Source organism: Symphodus melops (genome assembly GCF_947650265.1).
Source record: "Symphodus melops genome assembly, chromosome: 11".
In the NCBI taxonomy this organism is placed as follows: domain Eukaryota; kingdom Metazoa; phylum Chordata; class Actinopteri; order Labriformes; family Labridae; genus Symphodus; species Symphodus melops.
Window position 1 is genome coordinate 21,519,847 of NC_136701.1, and position 24,886 is coordinate 21,544,732.

At 39.1% G+C, this 24,886-nt stretch overlaps 1 protein-coding gene across 8 annotated transcripts in view; it reads left to right on the plus strand.

Annotated features, from left to right (window-relative positions):
• Positions 1-17,940, plus strand: part of phldb1a (pleckstrin homology-like domain, family B, member 1a) — a 32,120-nt gene extending 14,180 nt beyond the window's left edge. For 3 of the 8 annotated variants that reach the window (XM_079355515.1, XM_079355516.1, XM_079355514.1), the window contains exons 7-25: positions 1,517-1,744; positions 1,837-1,968; positions 2,052-2,189; positions 2,706-2,834; positions 4,075-4,230; positions 4,346-4,456; positions 4,557-4,646; positions 4,730-4,849; positions 5,755-5,877; positions 6,038-6,196; positions 6,358-6,495; positions 7,225-7,332; positions 7,419-7,497; positions 8,123-8,270; positions 8,591-8,681; positions 9,996-10,142; positions 11,416-11,635; positions 16,216-16,301; positions 16,984-17,940. In XM_079355515.1, the coding sequence (XP_079211641.1) occupies positions 1,517-1,744; positions 1,837-1,968; positions 2,052-2,189; positions 2,706-2,834; positions 4,075-4,230; positions 4,346-4,456; positions 4,557-4,646; positions 4,730-4,849; positions 5,755-5,877; positions 6,038-6,196; positions 6,358-6,495; positions 7,225-7,332; positions 7,419-7,497; positions 8,123-8,270; positions 8,591-8,681; positions 9,996-10,142; positions 11,416-11,635; positions 16,216-16,301; positions 16,984-17,124 (2,544 nt within the window). In that variant the 3' untranslated portion in view covers positions 17,125-17,940. The remainder of the gene's footprint in view (positions 1-1,516; positions 1,745-1,836; positions 1,969-2,051; positions 2,190-2,705; positions 2,835-4,074; positions 4,231-4,345; positions 4,457-4,556; positions 4,647-4,729; positions 4,850-5,754; positions 5,878-6,037; positions 6,197-6,357; positions 6,496-7,224; positions 7,333-7,418; positions 7,498-8,122; positions 8,271-8,590; positions 8,682-9,995; positions 10,143-11,415; positions 11,636-16,215; positions 16,302-16,983) is intronic. The other 5 variants (XM_079355517.1, XM_079355518.1, XM_079355520.1 and 2 more) reach the window with 5 other exon arrangements.
• Positions 17,941-24,886: the final 6,946 nt, after the last annotated feature.

Genomic DNA, 24,886 nt, shown 5'->3' on the forward strand with positions numbered 1-24,886 from the left:
ACCCAGTTCGCCACATGAAAGCAAACAGTGTCCCATGCAGATCCTCTTTTGTCAACCTCATTGGATCGTTTGTTGTCAGGGGAGGCTTTTTCAGGTTTTTGATTGTTCTTGTCCCCATATAATATAAACATCTGCACGACATACACACATAGTGCATAAACAGGTGGACTACAGAAAACAGATGAAGCATTATCAGCCTTCTTAATACAGTATCAAAGCATCTTTAAGCTCTCTCTTATTTCTGTGTCAGTGGTTCTTTAGATTCATTCACACATTACAATTAACAACCTACAAGCTGGGTTGTAATTTTCTATATTTTGGGTCCTAGAATATTTTCTCGATTTGTTGGTGTATTAGCCTTAAAAGAAGCCCATCGAGATGATGAACTCGAGACCTTTAGAAGAGAGACAAAGGGAGGATTTCCTCTCAGTGAACTGAATGCCCTACATTAGACACACTGCTCTCTTGGCACAGTTGGCAGAGGTATGCTTGTTGATGTTTTTTTTTGTTGTTGTCGTTATCTCAGATAATTGAGCCGAACATACACACAGGGATAAAGCTGAACTTTCAAAGCCTGCTGCCCTCTCACCGACTCTAAAGGTCAAAGCTACTGTAGGCAGGAAGCGATATAATAGAAACGTTAAATTTAGCATAGGTTCTCCTGGAAAGAGGCCAAACTACTGACAGCATAGTGCAAATATTTGTATTTCATGCGAGGTCCCGCTAAATTAAGAGGATTTCTAGGGATCCGTTTCATAAAACTTTAATATTTTGTTCTTAATAAGGTAGAAAAGTTTATAACAGTGTTACAATATTTTGATCTTAAGTGAAAGTCTGAAGTTTAGTTTAATATGCTGTCGTCTATTTTTCATTGCCATTTCTGATTTTCATCATGGAATGAACTAGACAAACAGTTCAAACCTGCCCCTGTCATTTATTGGACACTTAAATAAAGGCTTACGAGTTGTTGTGGTTATTTTAACAGCCTGAGTGAATCAAAAACCAGACAGAAGAGGGATGGTTTTGGAAAGAATAAGACTGCAGCAGAAATCACGAGGCACAATTCTGTCTCGTCTTTCCAGATTTGTAATCATTGTCACACATCCTGCGCTGTTTTTTTTTTAGATTCAAGTAAAAGGCCTATTGTTCAGATTAATTTCAAAGACAGTCTGGCCTCAAGCTGGCACAATGTGGCATTTGATCAAAGTAATACACAACCACAATTAAGAAGAGTAAAAGGAAAAACACATCTCATAAAAGAGCAACATTCAAACTATTTCTTATTAAAAGGTTTTCATAAACAGCTCCCGCTCTGACAGCTTTTACTATGAGCCCCCTCCTGAGAGGCAAACTACATCAGCTTCTCTTCAGCTATCCGGTTACAGCCGTCCCGTGCCAGTGTCTGAGGGACAGCTGGCAAAATGGGACAATGTCAGCCAAGGACATGTGAAGCTAAACTGCAATGTGATCCTTAATGTAGGACTGCATGCTTACCTCCTCTATATCTCTGCTATAGGAGCGACAGAGACTGGAGACCATCCTGAATCTGTGTGCAGAGTACAACCATGAGGACAGTGCTGTGGAGCTGGCTGAGGTGGTGAGGAGAGGCCTTCTGGGAGGAAGCTGCTCGGACACAGGAGCGGGGATGTCTCTTCAGGGATTAGACCGAGCCCAGAGGGTGACGGAGAACGATGAAGAAACCCAGAGAGAGGAGTCCAGCAGCACAGAGAGCACACACCAAGAGGTCATAAACACTCTCACATAAGTGTGACATTGAAATGAAGGATTATCTTTCTTTTTTTCGTATGGCACGTTTATATTTAAATCTTTCCTCAGTGTGAAGAGCTGTTAGTTGGGCAAGAGCAAATCTACCTGGAGGAGGAGAGGAGCAGGGTCCTGGCCCGGGTCGATGATTGGAAGCAGAGAGTCAGTGAACTGGAGCAGCAGCTACAAGAGACCAAACAGGAGGTGGGAGCTTCTTTATGTTTGACATTTATTTAGTTGGACAGTGCATGCTCGTTTGCAGAGTCTGACCCTGCATGTGTCTGTAGGCGGAGATGGAGCAGGCGCTGCTGCAGGCAGAGCGGCGGGCAGAGCAGGAGCAGGTGGAGGCTGAAAACATAATCATTTCTCAGCTGCAGCTCAAACTCAGCCAGCTGGACAAGGCCACCCAGAAAGAGAAGGACAAGGTGGGACAGCCTGGAGAAAAAAAAAACTATGTGATGCAGTATGTGCTGTCGGTTTGCACGTAAATGTAAAACCTGAATGTAAACCGCTGTTTGAATAAGTTAAAACTCACTCCTTCGTGAATGTACAGTCTTCATAAATCTTTCGATATGAATCTGCTTTTTCACTTTCTGCCTGCCCTAAAGCACAAAGCACAAACTCTCTTCTATTTGAAGCATCCAACACTTCTTGGGTTTAAAGATATGTACATGACTTAAAGCTGGATGGATGTGGAAAACAATTAAACGTTCTATTCAGACATGCACATAATTTTGTCTGCATTGTAACCCCTAACACCCCCCAACAGCCTTACATCTGCTTTATTCCCCTAATTCTTTAACTGCCTTGTAATAACTTTTAAGCTCGGCTGCATGGACTTTGAGTTGTCTGTGACTTTTTTTTTGGTTCTCCCTCCATTGGTGTGTATTTGTGCGAATGCGTACAAAACTGTGCGTACATGTGTGTCTGTGTGTTTTTAGGGGAGGGCTAATGTGTCGGCTGATCGGAAGGCCCTGGAAAAGCAGAGGAATGAGTACAATGAGCTGAAGAGGCAGTTTGATAAGTGCCCCTTGTCTCTAAGGGAACAGTTACAGGAGCAGCTCAGCAGGGTCAGTGTTCTCACGCAGCCCACAGGCTGGCAACAGTGAGTTATAATATACCAGATACCACAGTAGTGTATGACCTGCACAGAAGGCCACAGATATATCAATGACTCGTTTTACAAGCGCTTGGAGTTAGTTATACATCTGCAGGCTGTGCATTTCTCTCTGCTCTTGCTCTTCTTCATCTGAGCTTTAAAGGTCTATTACTTCTGTGCCATTTGTTATTCAGTAAGCAACGCTTCTGAAGCTCCAGCAGCTTAATCACTTTCCTCTTTCTTGATGCTTACAAGTTTAACTGCTGCATTAATTTTAAATTAATCCCATTAACAGCTTCGCCATAATAGTTTGCACATCATTTAAAATCAATGATTTAAGTCACACTAGCAACCTTGAAGTGTAAGGTAGAGATAAGGCCTGTGTTTGTGTCTGTTTCTCTAATTGTGAACATATCCCATCAAAACACCAAAACCAACAAATTCATCTTAAAATACTTTACGGCCACTCCAGGTCTCAGATGGACTATATGTTTAGGACTTTTTCAACTGAGGATTACAAGGTGTTCATATACAGCATCAGTACTCCGGAGCAGGCCCACCCACAGAATTGACTGGGCTCCCAAAAGGTCAAGTGAACAGGCCCTCCACAGGTGTCATTAAATAATATGATTGTACATGTGTCGGGTCATTAGTGTTAGTGCTAACCTCCTAGCTAACATCCGCTTCCTCTACCTGGCTCTGATCAGCTTTTGGAGCTTACTGAAAAACATTTGCTAACAAGTTAGTTTGCGGATCAAAAGCCTCCTTTCTTTCTAGCTTCCTGACTTTGTGCAGGTCCCGGGGCCCCCCGGACAACTTTAACGTCACTGAAAAAAGGGTTCATATCCTTTTTAAAAGACTGGTTCTCCAATACACGATGAAACAGGCAAAACATAATAAAATGTGTTTCTATGTTGTGTTAATATGTAATGCTGAGGCACCCCATGTGTCTGAGGCCCAGAAAGCCTTCCCCTTTCCCCCCCTTATGGGTGACCTTGTTCCTGAGAAGGAATATATTGCACACGGAAATAAGTTAAAAAATGCATTACTCAGAAAGTGCTACGTGAACATTGTGGGTTTTGGTATTTTGATGAGATCGTGTTAACTTGAAGAAAACTCAAGAACACTACCCGTTTCATTCTTCGGTAAGTCTACTGCATATTTGACTGAATCAAGAGTGTAAATAACTTGTTTTTTACATCCATATGTAGAAAGCTGAAGCTCTGGAGTCTGGGACCAAGCAGTTTGAGGAGCTGGAGTTTTGTCAGCTGGAGGCAGAGAGCAGTCTGGAGGAGAAGAAGGACATGCAAAGCTCGCAGCTTCTCCAGGAAAGAGCCGAGTATCATTGTAGTGTGGCCAAGAGGAAGGTAGGAATATAAATAAAACAGAGCATGCACGAACGTAGGTAAAACGTGTTTACCAATATGTGAATGGAATCACATCAAGGTGTGGCATCAAGTAATTTCACTTGCCGACTTACAGGAGAAGATGGGTGCTCTGGAAGCCCAGGTGAAGCAGCTGGGGTTACAGGCAACTCAAGACTGTGAGAGGATTGCTAAAGACAGGACAGTGACCCTGCAGCTGTTACACAAGGTTAGCCTTTAAATGCTAACAAACCTAGATTTTTCAACTGCTAAAACAGGGCGAATCAATATGAAATACTTTTAACTGTTTACACGGTTTTACCTTTTAGGAGCAGGACAGATTGTGTGCTCTAGAGAAGAGGTACCACGGCATCACAGGAGGAAGAGACTTTCCAAAACACAACAGCAGCATGAAAGAGGTGAGCAGGAACCTGTGAGACATCGTTAAACACTAAAAGAAAATTAATACTTTTTTTAAAACTGAGATAAACTTTTCAAACAGGAATTTCTTCACATCAGCGAGCCTGACCTTGCTTATGCGGACGGTGCTCCTCATAGCCTCTGTCCCTCCTCTGCCTCTCACACCCCCTCCCCTGAATTATATCCTGTTAGACCGCAAGAGGTAAATTCTGGCAAAATGCTCGTTACAATTTATTTTGACAAAAAAAAAAAGATAAAAACACCTTGTGCTCTACTGTGCCTTTCTAAATAGTTGTTTAAGGCTTTTACAGTGTCTTGGTCACATGGTGAATACTCTAAAATTAAAGAATAATTCACTATATTCACACAGCAGCCTTTCCATTTCTAAGGAAAGGAAGTTCAATGGTTATAAAATGTAAAACAACCTGATTCCAGTCGTTATTACTTACATGTTCACAGATTGATTGATGCAAAATATATGATAAATAAAATCACCCGTTCTAGGACAAACTTGACAACTCAAACTCATTATCAATGTCAGGTTACAACAGCTAACGTTAGCATTCAACCACTTCCGAGCTAACGTTACTGTTAGCTGGCTAACACTGACGTTAGCTTGCTGTATGATTAATACCTTCCATAACGTGTCATGTTATAATTTACAGGCTGGTTAAATCAAACAGTAGCCTAATATTAGCCAGTTATATGGAGAAATGCTTAAATTAGCCATTTTCTTTTAATCTATCAAATATCTAGCGGTATTTAGAACAATTTTGCGAAATAGTAATAACATTATTGTAAGCTACACAGGCAGCTCGAAGGTCTAAAATTTAAGTAATGTTGAATGTGGTTAAATGCTAATATTAGTTGTTAGTTTTAAATCTATAATTTGAACTTCAAGTATGTTTTCATATCTCGTGGATTTTCATTGTAAATTGTTTTTAGTTGTGTATTTGGCGTGACTAAACTGCAAAGTGTCCTCTACATTCACATAAAAAATAGTGGCCATGTGAGTGGCCATGTCTAAATGTATGTAAGTTATCTATATTACTTTATGAAGCAGTGATTCTTTAGCCATCTTATCCCTGTGTGTGGCCGTTGGTGCAGGAGTACCTCAGGCTCTCTGATATCTATAGGATGTACGGGAATGCTGCTCTGCAACCTCACTCTTCTTCTCCTGCTGCTCTCCATTGCCTTTCCCTTGCTGTGGCTCCAACTCTGCCATGTGAGGTAGACGCCCTACCTACTCTGTTGTGTTTTTTTAATCTTTAACATTGAAAATATCTCAACATATTTTTGCTATAAATTCAGCTTCTTAACTTTCTATTTGACCTTTTTTTTTCTCTTTCTTGTTTATGTGTATCTGTGTTGACTGGTCGTATGTTTGAAGGAGTACATCACAGTCAGCCAGTTAAGCCAGATCTTTGGGATGCAGAGACTTGATCCCCCTGCTTCCTCATCTACTCCATCATTCCAACTTGCCTCCTCTCACTCTTCCTTCTCATGCCACCAAACTGCATGTGTTCCTCCTTCATTCCTGTCAGCACAGGTTTGTTTTTCTCTCTGCTGATTGGTGGGCCACATGTCTCTGGCAACACCGTCACTACAGCTTACTACTCTGTCATGTTTATCTTTTCTATCAGCTTGATGCATTTGGCACTGATGCTGCTCCTGTGCTCCTCTTTGCCTGTTTGCTTGTCATCACCTCAGAGCCAGCCTGAACTGAGCAGGAATGTAATGCCTCCACTTAACCTCGAGAGCTGGTACCAGGAGATCATGTCTGCTGGGGAGCAGTCATGTCCTCCTCCACTGCCTGCAAAGACTTTTTCCACACGCAGACAGGGGCAGGTACATTCTCCACTCTTTCTGGTCTATTCAGACCGTTAGTTTTACAGTGTCTTGATAAAGGGCACGAACACAGGTCACATGAACTTGTACTTCTACTTTCTAATCTCCTGAGTAAGGTGATCTCTTGTGTCTTACTATCCACATTTCATAAGACCGTAAGGCCCTCTAGTGGAAGAAACAGGACACGTTAAGATGTGAACTTTTCCTGAAGTTAATAATTTCTCATGATGGTTTAATTAAAGCACTGGCATCAGCCACCAACTTATACTTTAATATTATGGAATGTATTTCTTTCTTGTTTCACATCTGGGTCCTGTCATAAAACTATTTGTGCTGAAAAAATTATTTGTAACCACCAGTGACTTTTTGTGGACTAAAGAGAGAAACTAAATACCAAAACTTATTTAGTGGAGAAAATTGAATACAACTAATAATTTGATTAAGGAGTTTGTTTTCGAGCGCTACGAACACGTGTTAATGAATTGGATTTACATTTTACTAAGTGCAGTGCTAAAGGTAATACACTTGGCTACGTTTTACCTCTGTCAAGATGAGTGGAGCAAGAAAAATAAAATAAAAATCGAATCCAAAATGTCAGTCATTTTTGTTTTATAGAAAAAAAACTTGCAGATTAGGACAGAAAGCAGAAGAGGTTAGGATTTTATTTTTGGAGCAAAAGCTATAGTTTCTTCTCACTCACACTCAATATATATATATTTTTTTCCTCAGCTATTAAAGTCCAAATCAGACGGTGAGGTTGGACAGGCAGCACTGTGCAGCGCTGCAGCTCTGTCACACTCAGGCGGTGCTGCTCATGACAGAAATGCATCCACCAAGGTCAGCAAATCAGTTCAACGCACATACAGTCAGTCATTTTTTAAAAAGTACTTAAATTAAAGATGCTGTTTAATGTGTCTTTTCAGGGGCTGCAGTTAATGCTGAGAGAGATGTCAAACCCATTAGACATGGAGTCCAGGAGACAGTTTGTCCTGCAGAACAAAGGTACACCAGTCCTTCAGTCCTGTCTCATATTTATAACAAAGTGGAGCAATGGATCAAAAGTCGTCTAAAGCCATTCAACTAGATTCAATATTGGTAATTGCTTGTTAAAAGTATAATATAATACAGAATTTGTATTTAATGCTGAATATTTTGCTCTTGAATTGCTACCCAGACAAGAAGAAACATTTGACAACTAGATTAGATTTGTGAAAAAAAAGAGCATCTCCATAAAACATTTTACCAAATATCCATTTATTTTAAACTTAAAATGTTGGATTAAATAAGTCCTTTATTTGTGTATTTTTTTACGAGCCTCTTGTGGACAAGATGTTGAGTGTGAAGTTCTGTTCAGAGGACTGGTAATGGTCTGTATGTGGATCAGGTTGATCCAGTACAGATTGTCTTTGAAAAGTAAAGACAATGTAAAATGGATTACCTGATTCTGCATAGCAAAACATCTTTCCATATTCTTGTCATTGTTTTAATGGATTATAAACTTTCTGATCAGCCCAGTGTGTGGAAGGTCTACTTTGTTTTATCTGATTAAAATGGACCGTAATGCAAAGACTTGTAACAGTCAGTAGAGGGCGCTGTGAGTCTATGACTGCTGTCTCTACCTGCACAGATCTGTCTCCTACAGTCCATCACTCCATCCTCCATCATCAGACGCCACCCAGTGGAAGCCAGGCGTACGACACCCTGAGCCTGGAGAGCTCAGACAGCATGGAGACCAGTGTCTCCACTGGCAACAACTCCGCCTGTACCCCAGAAAGGTGAGAGACTGGGAAATAAGCAATTGGCTCTGTTTCCATGGGAACACTCAAGTCTGCCCCATCTCCAAGGAGAAGGGTCACTGTGCTTTGTTCCCGTGACAGGCTGTTTTGTTACATGTCTGCTCCCGGGTCTGCTCATACACTGGCTGTTGCCATGCCAACTGTTTTAAGTTTTCAGTTAGTTCAAAGCTTCAGTTTAGAGCTGCTCAAGGAGGATCTTTTGTTTTGTCTGCATCTCCTCCTGCTGTCAGTGTTTGGTTTCCAGGCATGTATGTTTGCACTGTTGTCATCACACACTCCTCTCCCTCTGTGTGTTGTAGTGCCTGTGGGCTCGAGGCCCAGAGGATAGACGAGATGGAAAAGATGCTGAAGGAGGCACAGCAGGAAAAAGCCCGGCTGATTGAGAACAGAGTGAGTGTCCAAACTGGGCCGAGAGTGGATGTGTAAACCTCTTTCTTACATGGATGCAGACATTAACATGCAGCCAGCTGTCACACACAACTTTCACTCAAATGAAAGAGAGAAATAACAAAAAAATAATTATAAAAATACATGGGGCATATTAACAACACTGGAAATAAAAATGACTAAATGTCATACATATCATATTTGAAGTTTTTAAAAGGTGAGACAAGATTTTTTTTCTGTCTGTTTGTTCTGCAAGTCGGTGGGATGTAACTACAAGGAGCGTGTGTTTCTGTTCATCCAGAATTGACTGGGCCTTTTGAATAAAAGTATGAAGTATTTGATAAAGTCCTCACAGACATAGAGACAAACATTAGTTATAACAAGTTATATTAATAACGTTCTACACTTTAATTCCTGTTTAGGTTTTAATAGAGCTGCATGATTTTTTAATTAATGAATTAGTCTATTAATCTATTTTGATTATCAGTGTCTTTTTATGATTTTTCATAAAGCATTTTTTATAAAAATAATTATTGTCATCATATTTAATCAAATGCTGGTAACTTTAAATTTCAGCTGTATAGATTAAATTGTTGTGGAAATATAGCCAGCAGATTAAAAAGATTATGTTCAGGTGTTAAACTTGTTTGGTTTAATCGGCTGGAGTTAAGACTGTTTATGTGCATACATATCGGGACGTACCACGATGAAAATGACATACAATTATTAAACTATAGTTTACTGCAGGAAACTTTAGAAAGAAAGACGTCAAAAACTATTAAATCTTTTTTTTTTTAATGTTCCTCTTTGTCAAAGTTGGTTTCCAATCTTTAAATTGGTTAGGACATTTTGTATAATGGTGACATCATATCATCCCCAAACCCAGCAGCTCCCAGGAGACTTTACGAACTGTAACTTTGAAACGTCACAGAAGTCTCGGGTCTCTCTTGTTTAACACATTAAAAAAAGCACAGAGAAGCATTGTAAAAGTGAAATGAAGTAATAAGTTTGTTTACCTTTGTATTATTTCTACATGTTGAAATAAAGCAGACCTGTATGTAAGTGTCTGAAAGCTGCAAAGGATCATTTTACATCAGCAAAGCGTACTCTTCTATATACACACTAAAGGGATCTATTTTACAAAACCCTGGATTGGGACTTGAATTCTCCAGTGCCACTTCTGACGCTCACTCACTTTGTATTGCAATATTTGCCTTCCATTTACATATTGTCCCCGTCTCCCTCCCTCCCCCCCTCTGTTATTTTTTCTTCTCTTCTCCCCATCTGCTCCTCTGTCTCCTCTCCCAACGCTCCCAGGAGAGGGAGGTGCAGGCTCGGCGGCAGATGTTGGAGGAGGAGCGGAGGAGGCGAGAGGAGGCAGAGAGGAGGCTTCTGGATGAGACGGCCCACAGGCAGAGGCTGGTGGAGGAGGAGGTGAAGATGAGAGAGAAACACTTCTCCCAGGTCAGTGGAGCAGCGGGAGGAGACGGGCGGCGGGAAGAAGGGAAAAGGGGAGAGGGAGGGAGGGGACAGTAGACTTGGGGGAAAGGATGAGAGGCGAGACACTTTAGAGAGAGGCTGGGCGTATGGGAAGATCAAAGATTGTAATGGAGAGGAGAGAAAGAGGAGAGCGCATGGAGGAGGGTGGAGAATTTGAGAAGAAGAACAGAGAGAAATATGAAGGAGGGTGAATACAAATATAATGAACACATATCAAAAGCTTTAATCTCGACTAAGTGTCTGTAATTACTAGCTCACTATGGTACGAGTGATGCGAGTAAACACAAATCCTTTAATCATCTACTACTGAAACACGACGTTCAACTTATTGTAATTCCTGACCTTCTGCTGTCAATTTGTTTTAATGATTGTTTGTGTGCTGAAAAAGTTCTCTCATGGGGAGCAGTTTAATCAGAAAGGATTATCTCTCCACTCTCCAGCTCCAGTTAGCCTCTGAAAAATCATACCAATATGATTCTGCTGTTTCTCTACAGTCAGAGTTGTTTATCAAGAGCAAAAAATAAAAGAACAAAAGTGCCACACATACAGTGTATATGTACAGTATATAGTATTAAATAAGTCACTGAGTGGTGAGTTGTAATTTTTGTGACAGGCGTTTGAAATGTAGTGGCTCATCTTGTCAGATTGGAAGATCTGGAAAAACAGTGAGAGTGTGCTGATCTGTTCAGCCTCGCTCGTCCTGTTGGGACAGCATGAAGCGTCCTTGGTGAATCCTTCCAGAGAGACCTGTGTTGCTGCTCAGGCTGCCAGTTTGATGGTCCAAGGGTAAAAATGCCCTGAAAAAAGTGATAAAATAAAAATAGATATATTTGGTTTGCTTAGTGTTTACTCACTAACTAAAAAAATGGAGAAGAGGTTTTTCAGGTTTTTCCAAACTCATCCTACCTCTATTTCAGTCCCTTATTTTGCTCTCATTCTGAGGTGAGGTAAAACATTATTCACAGAGCGTTATTGTCACTTTATATGGTTAAACGGAGGTGTTTGCTTTTCGGCTGCAGTTGTAGCATCTGGTTGCTAACCCAACAACCTCACTGAAGTTTCTTGCTTCATTGTTTGCTTTAGTGGCATAAAAAAGAGAGATTCTCAGTTATTTTCCTTGCAGTTTTTTTTCTCCAAAAAAAGGTCACTTTGTCACGAAAGACCTCCCATATCTTTATCTTCAGTCACGTCTTGTTTACAAGCGTTACAGGAAAAATCGTAAATGTGTTTTTCACAGGCCCGTCCGATGACTCGTTATCTGCCAAACCGGAAGGAGGAGTTTGACCTGCGTTCCCATGTGGAGTCGTCGGGCCACAACATAGACACCTGCCCCTTCGTCATCCTCACCGAGAAGATGTGCAAGGGTCACCTGGTGAAGATGGGCGGCAAGATCAAGTCGTGGAAGAAACGCTGGTTCGTTTTTGACCGTCTCAAGAGGAACTTCTCTTATTATGTTGGTGAGGACACAATGACATGAAAAACAATGGGCACATTTACTCAATGTCATACGTTAAGTTTAGCTTAATAAGGAAGTCTCATTGACATCCAGAGAAACCTCGAGAGAAATCTTTAGTATTTGAGAAGAATCAATCACACACTGACACAAAGGCTGTAATCACAACTGAAGAAAAAGTAAAGTGCAGGATTATTAGATTTATTCTTGTGCCGTCAAAACATTTGTATTTTTATTTTTAATCGCCAACTTTCAGAGGTTAATCAAATTACATTTTTTTAATATATAAAAATAAAAACTATTAGGCTTTTATTTTGACATTTTTTAACGTCTTTAGTTAAGAGTGCTAAACTTGCTGTTTAAATTATTTTATTTTGAAATAAAGTTAGGACCTTCTGGTAGATTGAAGGTTAAGAAATGACTTGACGGCTCAAAGGTAACAAAGGTCAATGTTTGATGTCATGATGGATATTACTTGTGACTGATAGAGAGACATTCAAAGATGCAGCAGTGTCGTTCTTTTTTAATCACTGTGACTACAGGGAGACACAGAGGAGACTTAACTGAAGGAACAAAATAACATACGATTAATCGAGATTAAAAAAATGGAAGCGTTTAATTCAGACCTTGCTTCTACTCTCACTGATGTCATAAACACACTGAGCGAGGAGTCGTGAAGAAGCGACGCAGTGAGTCAGAGTGGCAGGAAAACCTGTTAGTGCCGTTTTTATTAAATATAAAGATCAGAATTCACACCAGTGATTCAGTGTTTATGAGTCAGGGTGATGGTATAATCCCAGATCAATATCTTGTTCCTACCTTAATAGACACAAAGTGAACGATAACAAAGTGAAGGATTAATGTATGCAGAGAGCTCAATGAAAAGTGAACTCCACTCAAGAGAAGTACTGGAATTATTTGCAGCTGCTATAATCACGTTTTTGAAGGATTCCTTTTCCCAGGATCTGGAGCCATGATTAATCTGAGCTTTAAACTCAACTATCTTCTCAGCTGGAGGAGGATTTCATTAATATGTCACCTCAGTGACAGTCAATGAATCCTCTCAATGTCTGCTGAGACTAAATAGGAAACTTCATTTAAAGGAAAACAGATGTTCCAGCGTCAAATGCAGGAAGTTAGGGGAACATGAAGACTTTACTGAAGATGAAAAATTGTCACTTGTTCATGTTAAGACACTCACAGGTAGAGCAAAGAGAAGTGTTGCTTTCAAAAACATTGAATCTAATGTCGGTTTCAAAAAGTAAAAATATACTGATCGGTCACCTGGAGGTCTCCGGAGAAAACACACTGGACCAACTCTACATAACCAAGTTAATAAGCACGTTTATGTAAGATTACGAGTATGAAGAAACAACTTTATAACAAATCAAATCAAATTGGTAAAGACAACAAGCGGCTTTAAAAACTGCCGGAGGTTCCCGCTGTTGTTGTCTAAATTAGGGACGTGCCCACTAAACACAAGATGAATTTTTTTTTATTGATATTCATGGTTTTGTTTTTGTCTCATCCTTCCTTTGACTCGGTCTTGGTTCTGGTTGATCATTAAATGTCTTGGTCTTGCTTCGTCCTTGGAGCACTATGGACTCGAGTATGTCTTGGTCTCTGTTAAAATAGTCTTGACGAGAACCTTACTTATTTTAATTTTTTTTTTAAAGAAAATTAAACCTGAACTGATGTACCAGTTTAATCGAAATCTATTTCTTTGTTCGCAAATTTGCACAAAATTTCACAACAGAAGCACTTTTCTCAGCAGGTTTCTTCCCTCCTCATGTCTTTGAGGCCTTAAAGTAAAAGCCTCGCTCTCAGACTTCTTAATACCCTCTGCAGAAACACGACTTCACAGTATGATAAGCCCACAGCATCACGTCACATCACATTATTTATATAAAGCATCATTTAGTGTTCAAGTTCTGCTCAGCTCGTCCTGTTGAAGTTTCCAGTTTTTGCAGATTTCGCTAACATAAGAAGTAGCTCATGTCATGTGCTCATAAAACTCATAAACTTTTTGTAAAAACTTCTTGCGGTAAAAAAAACGCCCAGACGGGATTTATTCAGTTCAGCCGACAGCAGTTCTTCACTTTGCTGTGTTTTTTTTTTTTGTTTCCCAAATGAAACCAGAGTTCAGATCCAAGCAGCGTTTGTTCACGTGGAACCAAACACTCATTAAAGCTGCACTAAGTGAAATCTTCCTCCTTGTGTTCAAAACTGAAGTGGCTTTGTGATTCACGGATATCAGACTGTCCCCTGAATCTGAAATGAGCACAGTTAGTTTTCTGAATAATTCACGAGCGTGTTTTGGCGACATTGTTTTACGTTCCAGTTCAAAATAGGATGCAGGGATATTTTCATTACGGTTGCCCCTCTTCTCCTTTCTGCTCCATCTCTCTCTCCTCTCACTTGCCTAGCCTTTTCACCCTCTTACTCCTGACGAAGATGATGGTGATGATGGTGATGAAATAAGATGCAATACTTTCTCTGGATGTGTTTTTCTTGGGGAGGAGGCTAGCTCCTGGCTTGTTCGTGACTAATAAAACGAAACTCACATTTCAAAAACATTTATCTCATTACTAAGCAGATTTGACTTTTGGAGAAGGGGGGGAGAGCGGGTGAAGGTGTCAGACGTGTTTCAAAAGATCGCCTTTAATTGTTGCTGGATGTTTATTCTGTAGCTGCGTGAGTATGAATGAAAGAGGCGGAAAGGACCAGTGTTTGTTTGGACAGGAGTGGAATACAGACACTCGGAAAAAAAACAGATTTTGCACAAAGAAAAATGACTTCAAATTAAAAAAAAAAGTCGGCCTCTCAAATGTGAAAAAAGTTCCTCACAAAACTGGAGAAACCTTTAAATGTAATGGCTAAGTCCTTGGAGCTTCATCCGTCTGCAGGTTTTTATCTGAAACAAAACAACAAACTCAGTTCTGACTTTAAAGACGCTCGGTGAATAAAGGGCAGCTATCCAAAGGACTGGACAGAAGCTCTGACCTGCTTGAAGGGAAATGTTATACGAAAAGATCAAATGAGACAAACTCCTTTTTAAGAGTTACAGAAGAAGAAGAAGAAGAGGAAGTGAACATGCCGGCAGGAAAAAGTCTAAAGAAAGACGGAGACAATCCAGAAAGTGCGAGTGAAGAAAACAAGTCAGATTAATAGGATTTAAAGACTGCAGGCATCGCTGGAAATAGACTCTCCCCTGTAATTAACTTGTGCTGCTCATACCTATTCATGGGAACAGAAGCTCAGACCTTTTGTTCTGTTCAGCTGTTTAGTGGTTTTTTTCTCTGTACATTAAAGTTTGTGTTATTATTTTTCAATCAGAATACTTACATTAAAACTTAACAATGAAGAAAAGAGCAAAAAAAATAAACATTTCCTCCCCATTGTTGCCAAACAATCCTCATTTACTCAAACGCATCTGAAAAATAATTTAACAAGTGCATTTTTCAGAAACATACATAATGTGAGGTTGTTGTTTTTTTCCACTTAAGACATAAGAAATGTTTCTAGAATTTAAAATCAAAAGCTCGAGCAGGTTCTGAAAAGAGCGATGGAGAATCACAAACTTCCTTCAGAGAAAAAAAAGTCATGAGAATCTGAATCGACTTCAGTGAACTGAGCTCTCAAAAAACACTACCTTAAATAAAAAGATAGAATAAGAGATGAACATAATAATGAAGATGTCATTATGTGAAAGATGGTTGATATACATGAGATAGAGAGTTTACAGTATTTGTATTAAAGGTGTGCATGAGGAGGATACTATGACAGTATTTACATGATGAAGTTATTGAACATAAGTTTGAAATAGGCGTGTGTACGCTCACAGAGGAGGTTTGGATTCAGGTTTCTCTCACAGAGACACTTCTGTTTAACATCCAAGCTCTTCATATAACTTTAGTTATTTTATTCTTTCATTTTCTTTGTGCTTTGTTCAACAATAACGATTTTTCTGTCTAGTTTCCTATTGTTTTATTTATTACAAAATTTCAGTTTTTTAATCTATTTTGAAAAAAATTTAAACAGATAATTTGTGCTTCTTAAGGAAATATGAGTCACATTTTATGTTTAATATTTTTCTCTGTTTGAGAATTTTTTTTCTCTTTTATGATAAAAAGATGCGAGACTTTCAGAACCCGGTCGTGAAGCTCCAGTAACACTTGTAGTGTGAGGATCGACTTTATGAGCAGATTAGACTGACGGCTTTCAGCTTGAGGCCTTCATCAGGCTCATCTGATGAAGACAAGGAGTTAGAGGGGCGGTCTTTCCGGCGAGGAAATAAAGCCAAATCATTGAAATTAAATTTAGATAAAAAATGAGAAGCATTTACAAATAAATTTAAAAGAAGATAAAAAGGTAGAAACACAAAACGTACTAAAAGGTGCAATGTCAGAGTTGTGCAGATTTCTCCGTCTGAAAGGAGACTTTTTGTTATTTGACTGAAACAAACATGTCAAAGTATCCGCACATCAGCGGCTGACTGTGGAGCAGAGGCTGACAGAGGTCTTGCATCAGTACAAGAGCGAATGTTACGGGTCTTAATATTTCTTCTTCTTCTTCTTCTTTCAGACAAGCACGAGACCAAACTGAAAGGACTCATTTACTTTCAGGCCATCGAAGAGGTTTATTACGATCACCTGCGCAGTGCCACAAAGGTAAACAAACTTCCTCTGTTACATTTAGAACTTCATGTGACTCTTCGTCGTCTTTTGTGTGGATGATGCTGCTGCATGTTTTTAGTCTCTTCAATCACTGAAGATCAATCTGACGTCCTCGTTGTAAATGTTCACATCCCTGAAAGACTTTTAAAAATATTGATTTAGTTCTGACTCCGACTGTTATTCACAGGATAAAAATCAAAATGTCAAATTAAATATTTTAATCACATAGCACATAGAGAGTATTTTTAAAGTCGTCACTGTAAAACTGGAAATTCTCTTTTTCTTTTTCTCTTTATTTTGGACTCTTAAAGAAAGATACACATAAACTTTGATCTTTGGGCCATTTTATAAACCTCTCAACCTGTTTTACATGAATGTGTTTATTTACTGCATTTGTCTATTTGTTATGAAGGAAATGTTTTTTGATTCAACATTGTTACAAATATATTATGAATAGATTTATTTTTACTTTTTATAACTTTAGTTTATTTTGTAAAACACACCTAAGTAACTTGTGATCAACTAGACAACATAAACCTGGATGAGTTTTGTCGTCACGTGTCGTTCTGTATTCTGTAGTTCTGACTTCGGTCTCAGATGGAAAAGGATCAACAGGTGTAGCCTGCGGTCTTTTGGTCTTTAAAACGTCCTCCTTTCTCTCTCTGTGATTCTCCAGAGTCCAAACCCGTCTTTGACCTTCTGTGTGAAAACCCACGACCGCCTCTACTACATGGTGGCCCCGTCTCCAGAGGCCATGAGGATCTGGATGGATGTCATAGTAACGGGAGCCGAGGGCTACACCCAGTTCATGAGCTGAGGGACCAGAGGGTGACAGATGTGGGGGTCGACTGAGCGAGCAACCGGGCGCCTGTGGGCTCACCTGAGCAGCTCCAGGAAGGACCTGAAGCCTGATGGCGTGGAGCAGACAGACGTTTGAAAAGATGAGAGCTTTCACAAGACGCCTGATGCCTCTGAGCAAATGAGGGTAAAAGGACTAAGGCTTTGTAAGAATACGTGATATTTATCTCGCAGACAATATTAGAAGGAAAATTGTTTGAGCAACCTGCCGATGGTTTTATACTCAAACAAATTCTGTAAACAGAGTCAATGATAACATTCAAATACACATTTTTTATATGCAGATGGAAATAGAGGACGATTTTACACCCATGAAGCCAGTCTGTGCATGCAGTGTCATCACTCTAACCGATGCCTTTTTTGATACATTTATCATTTTGTCCTGTTCTCTTTTTCTCACATGAACAATAATGTATTTGTATTTCAAAAGACTAAAAAGTTAAAAAAGTTAAAAAAATAAATAAATACATTTTAGGAGAAAAAGATTTTTAAGCTATTTTAAAAAGCTACTCATCATCTGAACATTATTGGTGCCAAATACTTCCTGTAATCTCTTTTGTCAGAATTGTACAATTTAACTGTTAATACGACGTGATATATTGTTATAAGCTTTTTATTCACAAGAATAACGCAGCATTCATGTTTCTGTATTAACCACGGAGATATTAAAAGATGAACTATATGCATTTTGAAGAAAAAAAAAGCATCAATTATAGTGAAAAAGATAGTGTCTAACTAACCTGCCATGAATAAAAACATCAGATGCGTCTGTCGATTTGTTTGTTTGATGAGCTGCTTTGTTACTCACAGATCGGCTAGAGCGAAAACATTAAATAACAATCCTTTTCTTCTTTCTTTAATTAGTGTTCCTTGCAAACAAGCTGCTAATTAAATAATCTCCCTCACCCTCAACAGCTGTGAACATCCACTCTAAAAATGAGGGCACACAATAGGTGTTTCCTTTCTGATCCTTCTCCGTTTACACAAGAACATGCGGCTAGTTGAATTAGCTAATTGGTTAATTAGCTCGGATTATGTGTATGGGAAGTATTACAAGTCAAACCCCATGAATGTGTTTCTGGCACAGTGTAATTAAGGATGTGGCCCACCCTGCTCTATTAGAGACCACAAGGAACAAAAAAAAAAAAAAAAAAAAAAAAGGAGTGAAATTACATGCAACTTAACATGCATGATTCAACATTGAGAAATTTGAAATCATGTAAAAAAAAAAAAAGTCCCCATAAACAAGTTCTTCTGCGCTGAAATATATATTCGCACCCTCTGTATCTGTTGTGACAGAGAAGAACATGTGCAGACGGATAATTATGAAGGACTGGGAAGCTTATTAATTTACCGCAGGAGTCACTGGAATATTTAACAGACATGCAGGTAATCATGGAAACACACGTTGCATCTGACAAGAACAGATTAAAGTCAGTGTTTGACAGGTTTTTTTTTTTAATTCCCCCAGTTTGAAAAACATGTTGTGCTCAGTGATGTTTATACAAACGAACATCCAGTTCAGTTCATTACAGGTAAAGGCTCCTGCTTCTGTCTGGCTGCAGCTTTCTTTGCAGTCGTCGGGGGTTTCTCTGACCTTGGGAGAGATTTCCACTCATGGTGCCACGCTCACTATCTTTAAAGTCTCTGCTGCAGCCGTCTGAATAATAAACAGATCTTTAAGAGGCCCGGTGTGAGCTCATTACCACAGTGATGAGCAGGAGTGACACCCAGTCTTATTGTTAGTGAAATATTAATGAGCTTTACTTTCACTGGCCTTTCCCCGAGGCCTTTAAAGCTCAAAACGAGATGGTCGAGATGCGAATTAGCGCTGGTCTCACATGTGTTTTGTCAATATTAATGGGAAATATTAACCTTGTCTGAAAACAAGCTCAAGTATTCTGATGAAATAGAGATGTCTTTCTGCTATGAGAGCGGGTTCATATCATTGCCTGTCAAACACTTCCACTTTTACACCCTTCATACACTCTCAGCGCAGATATTTGTAATTTATAAGTCTTCATATCCGCATGTGAGTTCAGAGTAATTTAGGAGATTAAAGAGAAAATTCTGCTGCCCAGCCTCAAACATGCCCACACACACACACACACACACACACACACATGTAGATAGAGAAGATGAAAGAAGCGTTCACTAAATGCATCTGATGCACAAGTGAAAGTTTCTCTCTTTATGTTTACCGCTTTGAACAAATCACAGTCACGCTCTTTGAAGGCAAACTAAGATGACAGTTGTTCAATTCAAAAACATGCCACATACGATGTACTGTATGAACTTCATTAAGATACAATAAAAGAAACGTGTTTTTCAGATTTCATGCCAAGCACAACAATGAGGGGGGAAAAATATCCGGAGGGGGAGAAGAAGTAAAGCGCAGCATGCTGACCTAATGAGGCCAACAAAAATATAGATTGTGACTGCAGCACGTGTGGGATATGATTCTTCTTTACTGAACCAACAGCAGCCATTAAAGGGAATCATTTGTTAGTGTCACCGCAGAAGGAAAACTTGATATAACTGTGTGTTCAGTCCCATCAAACCTCAGATAATACTTTAAGTGATTAATCTGCCGAAGAGAAAAGGTGTCACAGACTTTCTCTCTGTGGAGGTGTAAACACAAACGTATGTTAAATCTGTAAATACGTGTGGATACACAAATCTAGATATAAATGTTTGGATTTCACATCTTTATCAGCCCAGGGTTTTTTTAAACAGCACAAACAACTTAAAGAACAAAAAGTTAAGTGTTATTTTGACACGTTGAATATACAAATAAAATCACAAATTGTAGTTGTACTGAATCCAATAATACCAAATGTACGATTTAATTTGATTGTTTTTAAGCTACATCCATCGATGTAGCATAATATTTCAAGTTTATAGAAACAAGGATAAACTTTTTTTTTTTTTTGCATTTTACAATAAAACAAACCTGACTAAATAAAGCTCCCTTGGATCACATTTTCTAAAACTCTTCTGTAATCAAAGGCCAAATACACTCAAGTAAAAAATAGTTAAAAATGTAAATGAATAACTCCAAAGCCAGGCCTATAGGGTTTTCATTCACTTCAGTATATACAGCATGCCTTTGAGGAGTAAACATCCACATCAAACACATGTAAACACACGTTCACACACACTCATAGAGAGTTAGTAAAGCCACTAAGCCCAAATTAAAAAAAAAAAACAAACATGTTTGGTGTTTGAAATGCAGGGGCAGCTGTATTATTTCACTTTTCTGGTTTGTTTCAAAGTTGGCTGTAACCAAAGTTACACGGCGAGTGAGTTACTCAGTTAAAAGGAAGTAAGGGGAGATTTTTCTTTGGAGAACACTTTGCATGCTGATGGGATCTGAGATTCAGGCCGATGTGTGTCTCCAAAATAACTGAGCATAAACCAGAATTTCCCCTCAGTTATTAATAAAGTATTTCATTCATCCTGTCTCTTTCATAAACCTACACCCTCTGCCTACACACTAACACTCACCTCTGAGTGTGGATGGAGAACAGGTTATTTAACCCTTCGACTTCTGCACCGATGGTGTCTGACTGGACAGGTTAATTGTTCCTCATGGATGTAAAAATGTAAAAGATAACAATATATTCTGTATCTTATTAATCATTTTCAAGCTGTGAATTAGGTAGGCTTCATGAGTTTGATTGTGTTTTATATCAGCAGGAACTTCCAACACCTGAACTATAAGTATCTTATAAACAATATTTAACAAAAAAGAAGAAAGATTGTTTTTACCTCAAATGGGCTGATTTGTCTTACTGTAATTTATGTTGCTATCATTATTTGTGTGACATGAAAACATGTATACACAAAGTTCATGTTTCATGGGAGTGAGGGAAGTTTGTCCTCCTTTCTCTGATCCCTCCACCTTAATGAGGCTGCTACATTCAGCTGAGAGTGTGCCTTCAAACAAAGTCGCTGGATAAACACAGCCTTGACCTTTGACCTCTGTTTATCTTAATGTTCGCTTGTGAGTTTGGTAATGAAGGAATAAGTTCAACCGGTGATTGAATATTAAGTCACTCAGAGATAAAGCTATACTGAATATGACATGAGAATAGACTGATCAATTAAATTTAAGTAATTTAAGTATTAGGGTACATTAAGGCTGATTAATTCAAACTCAAAAGGTAGCATTGAAATGAACTAAAGCAGCCTGTAAAGTGAAACAGAAGGAATATGGGCTGGATGAATGTCCATTTAAGACTCAAAGGTGACAGACGTTTAGACTCTGGGGTCTAAAAGGCTCTGCGGAGCTGCCTGACACAGTCTGAGTGCTGTGAATGACACCGACCAACCATGAGGGACGCATTCATTTAAGGAGCTAAAATTTAAAGTGATGCACGAACGGTCACTTCAGGTGAAAATATCTTGACCTCCATTATCACAATCAATATTTTAATATTGTCTTTCTCCTGCTATTAAAACATTAAAAAAAATCATGATTGAAATGTCTGAATGTAATATTTTCCTCCAAGTATTTTTTTTTTTTTATTGAACAGCTCATTTTCCATTTTCAAACTTTGACAATGTGAAGTTTATTTCATGTCAGGTCTGAGCCTGTTTGGCCCTGCACGCTGTCATTCAGAGCGAGTTAGGCGAGATCTACTAAAAACTGTGACATCCCAAAGGAGAACAAAATAGGAGCTGTAGTCCTTTACATCAAACACTTCTAATTTACCATGAAGTCCTTGAGGAATAGTAAATAAACACAACCCTGTGACTGACTGCATCTGATCATCTTTCATGGCTGAATGCAAATAGCCTCGATAACTTTCACGATTGGAAATGATATTACACTTGTCACATTCAGGAGGCTTGATTATCTGTTTTCCTGCCAAACACTGAAGAAACAAACAAGAGTGATTTGTAGGCTCAACGCACACACAAAAACATCCCCCAAATCTCCTCTGAGAGGATCCCATTCACAAGTCGTAACTGAATTCCATGTTTTCATCGTATGTTCAAAGAGGGGCAAAAGTTGAGGACAATAAATTCTGAGAGAGATGATGATGAAATGATGGTGAAACCCTCACTAACGTGCCATACGTGCACTTGGCATGCAGCATTGACTTTTCTGACTTCTCGGCTCATACACAATATTCAGACAATGATTTGGATGCCAACTGATGGACAGCCTTGCCTCGCGTTAGGAATGATAATAAACCAGTGAATCACACTTCTAATTGGCAGAAAGTTGACTTGTCTTCTCACTCACTTGTTCGTTATGAAGCTTGGTTTTTTTTTTTTTGCTCCTCAGAACTTTTCTGGATAAATGTAGCTTATCCAGATTTTGTTTTGAGGCTGCGATGTCACTGGATTTCTGAAAGCCTGACGGAAAATTAAAGGTGTTTTGCTGTTTTATTAACACATTGTCCCCTAAATGTGGTGAAGGGAATTGTACTTGATACTGGAGACTATATGGAAATGCAGCAGTCCTTTCATGAGAAGCACCTTGGATTTCTCTCATGATTCGCAAAGCCCTCGGTGGACCAATTAATACCGACAGGAAGAGCTGTCAGCGATTTCCTGAGAGACCCTCCATCTTCACCAGCTTCTTCTATCTCAATCTGGTCTCCATTACAACTACATTTATCTAGATTGCATCAGGTTCCCTTTCTACAAATCGTTCAAAGCTTTATTCATACAGCAGCTATTACTCAGTGGGCATTTTGCTGAATAGCTCAGCTGAAACAACACTGGCCCTTTAAATGACTCAGATTAACAGAGTCCATACACAAAGTTTTAACCCCAATTCAATAGAATTTCCCGTAAACTTCCTGTAATTTATCTCCAGTCAGAGTCCATGCCTCCCTTTGTGTTAGAACAACTGCTCTCTAGCCATCCTAGAGAATGAGATCATGTGTAATCAATTCAAGATGCACGTTTGGCCTCTTATTCGATGTAAGGACATGCTGTTCTGTGGACAAATCTATCACAGGCTACACACTAGTGTCCCGTCAATATGCAAATTCAGCAGAACTGCAAAGAAGCCAATTGGTTTTGGGAACATTTATAATGTCACAGAGAAGCAACTCAGCAAATGAGATGGAGGACCTGTTTGGGGAAGGAGGGGTGTGCAAACAGAGGGGAGGTGGAAGGAACACAGCAGGTATGGAGAGAGAGAGAGAGAGAGAGAGAGAGTCAAGAAGAAAAAGAGAGAGAGATGCAAATCCCATGGCAACAGCAACCCGAAAACAAGTCTAAAATAGGGGGCAGTGTCCGCTATTACTATAGCAACAGGAGAACAGCACATTCAGTGTCAGGATTTGCTGAAAGGAGATAAAAAAAAAACATATATTTATTTATCCCCTAATTGATTCTGACAGTCATTAACTTTACATTTAATTGGTTGTGGTATCTGTGTCTCACTAAATTAGCCATGATTCGGGTTTTCTAGATGTACATTAAAATAAAATATTCAGCAAATGGGAAGATAATGTATCTGTCATTTCATCAAACAGTGCTTTACCAGTGTTGATACAAACATTGTTTATGAATTTATGGATTTGTTTGGTGTTTATTATTGATATAAAGAAATACAAAAAGATGAATTATACTTGGAACTTGGAATTACACAATAAGATTTTAAAATAACATGACAATATAGTAGCAATTCATCCAACACACTGATTCCCACTGTAGCGCTGAGTGAATGCCAGTAATAATTACTAGACTTTACTTTTACTTTTACTGGCATTTTGTTCAACTGTATAATTAGACAACACTTCTCTCCACGGACGTGATAACCACAAGCTGCTCTTTATTTAAAAATAGGCCTGCATGAATGCGCTCAGTGACAAAAAAAAAGAAAAACCTGCAAAAAACTGCAGCACAGATATCCACGCCCGGTTTGTTTACCTCAAACATGTGCTCAGTCTGCACTGCAGGAAAAAAAAGACAACAACACAGTGACGCGGTGCCTTGCCTACAACCGACCAATCAAATTTCACATGCACCTGCTTCCAACCAATGACAACAGGGCAGTTGAAGCACGCGCAGCCAATTGCTCTGAGCGCGGAGTACTGATGCAACGGAGATGCAACAGAGTGCTACAGAAAAACAAAGTGAATCAAATAGTCCCTCTCCTAAACAATACAATGCCACGTAGTAGTGTAACATATACAGCTTTGAAAGTGTATTGGTGTGTTTTGAAGCCATGTCCAGGCAAACATAAGTTATCAGCACGTAATGATGATGTATTTAAACAATTACAGGGGCGAAGTACGTCCTAAAATAATTTAAAGATAGGCTACATAGGCCCCTATTTGTCTGCAGCACACTTCAGACAGCAATTAACGCAACACCTAATTGAGTAGCCTATTTTGACCATTTAAACTAAGGGACTTACATTACGTGCTCAGAATTTCCCTGCCCCATAGAGTCATTAAAACAAAACAATTTAGTGCCTGACTTCAAACTTCAAAGTCGGGTTTAACCCGTCGTTTTCCGTGAAAAGTTAGGTTTTTAACAGTACTGGATTATAAGTATTCGACATATTGGAAAAAATAATAATTTAAGGTCGTATATTTTCTTGCACTTTGTCCATAACCTTTACCTTCTTCGTCAAGAATTAATATAACTTGGGAAAAAAAGCACCAAGGAGGCACTAATAGTTTGCTGAGCGGAGCAATGAGTTTTTGGGATGTCCTTCGGTTGCACGCGGAGGGAGGGGGCGGAGGGAT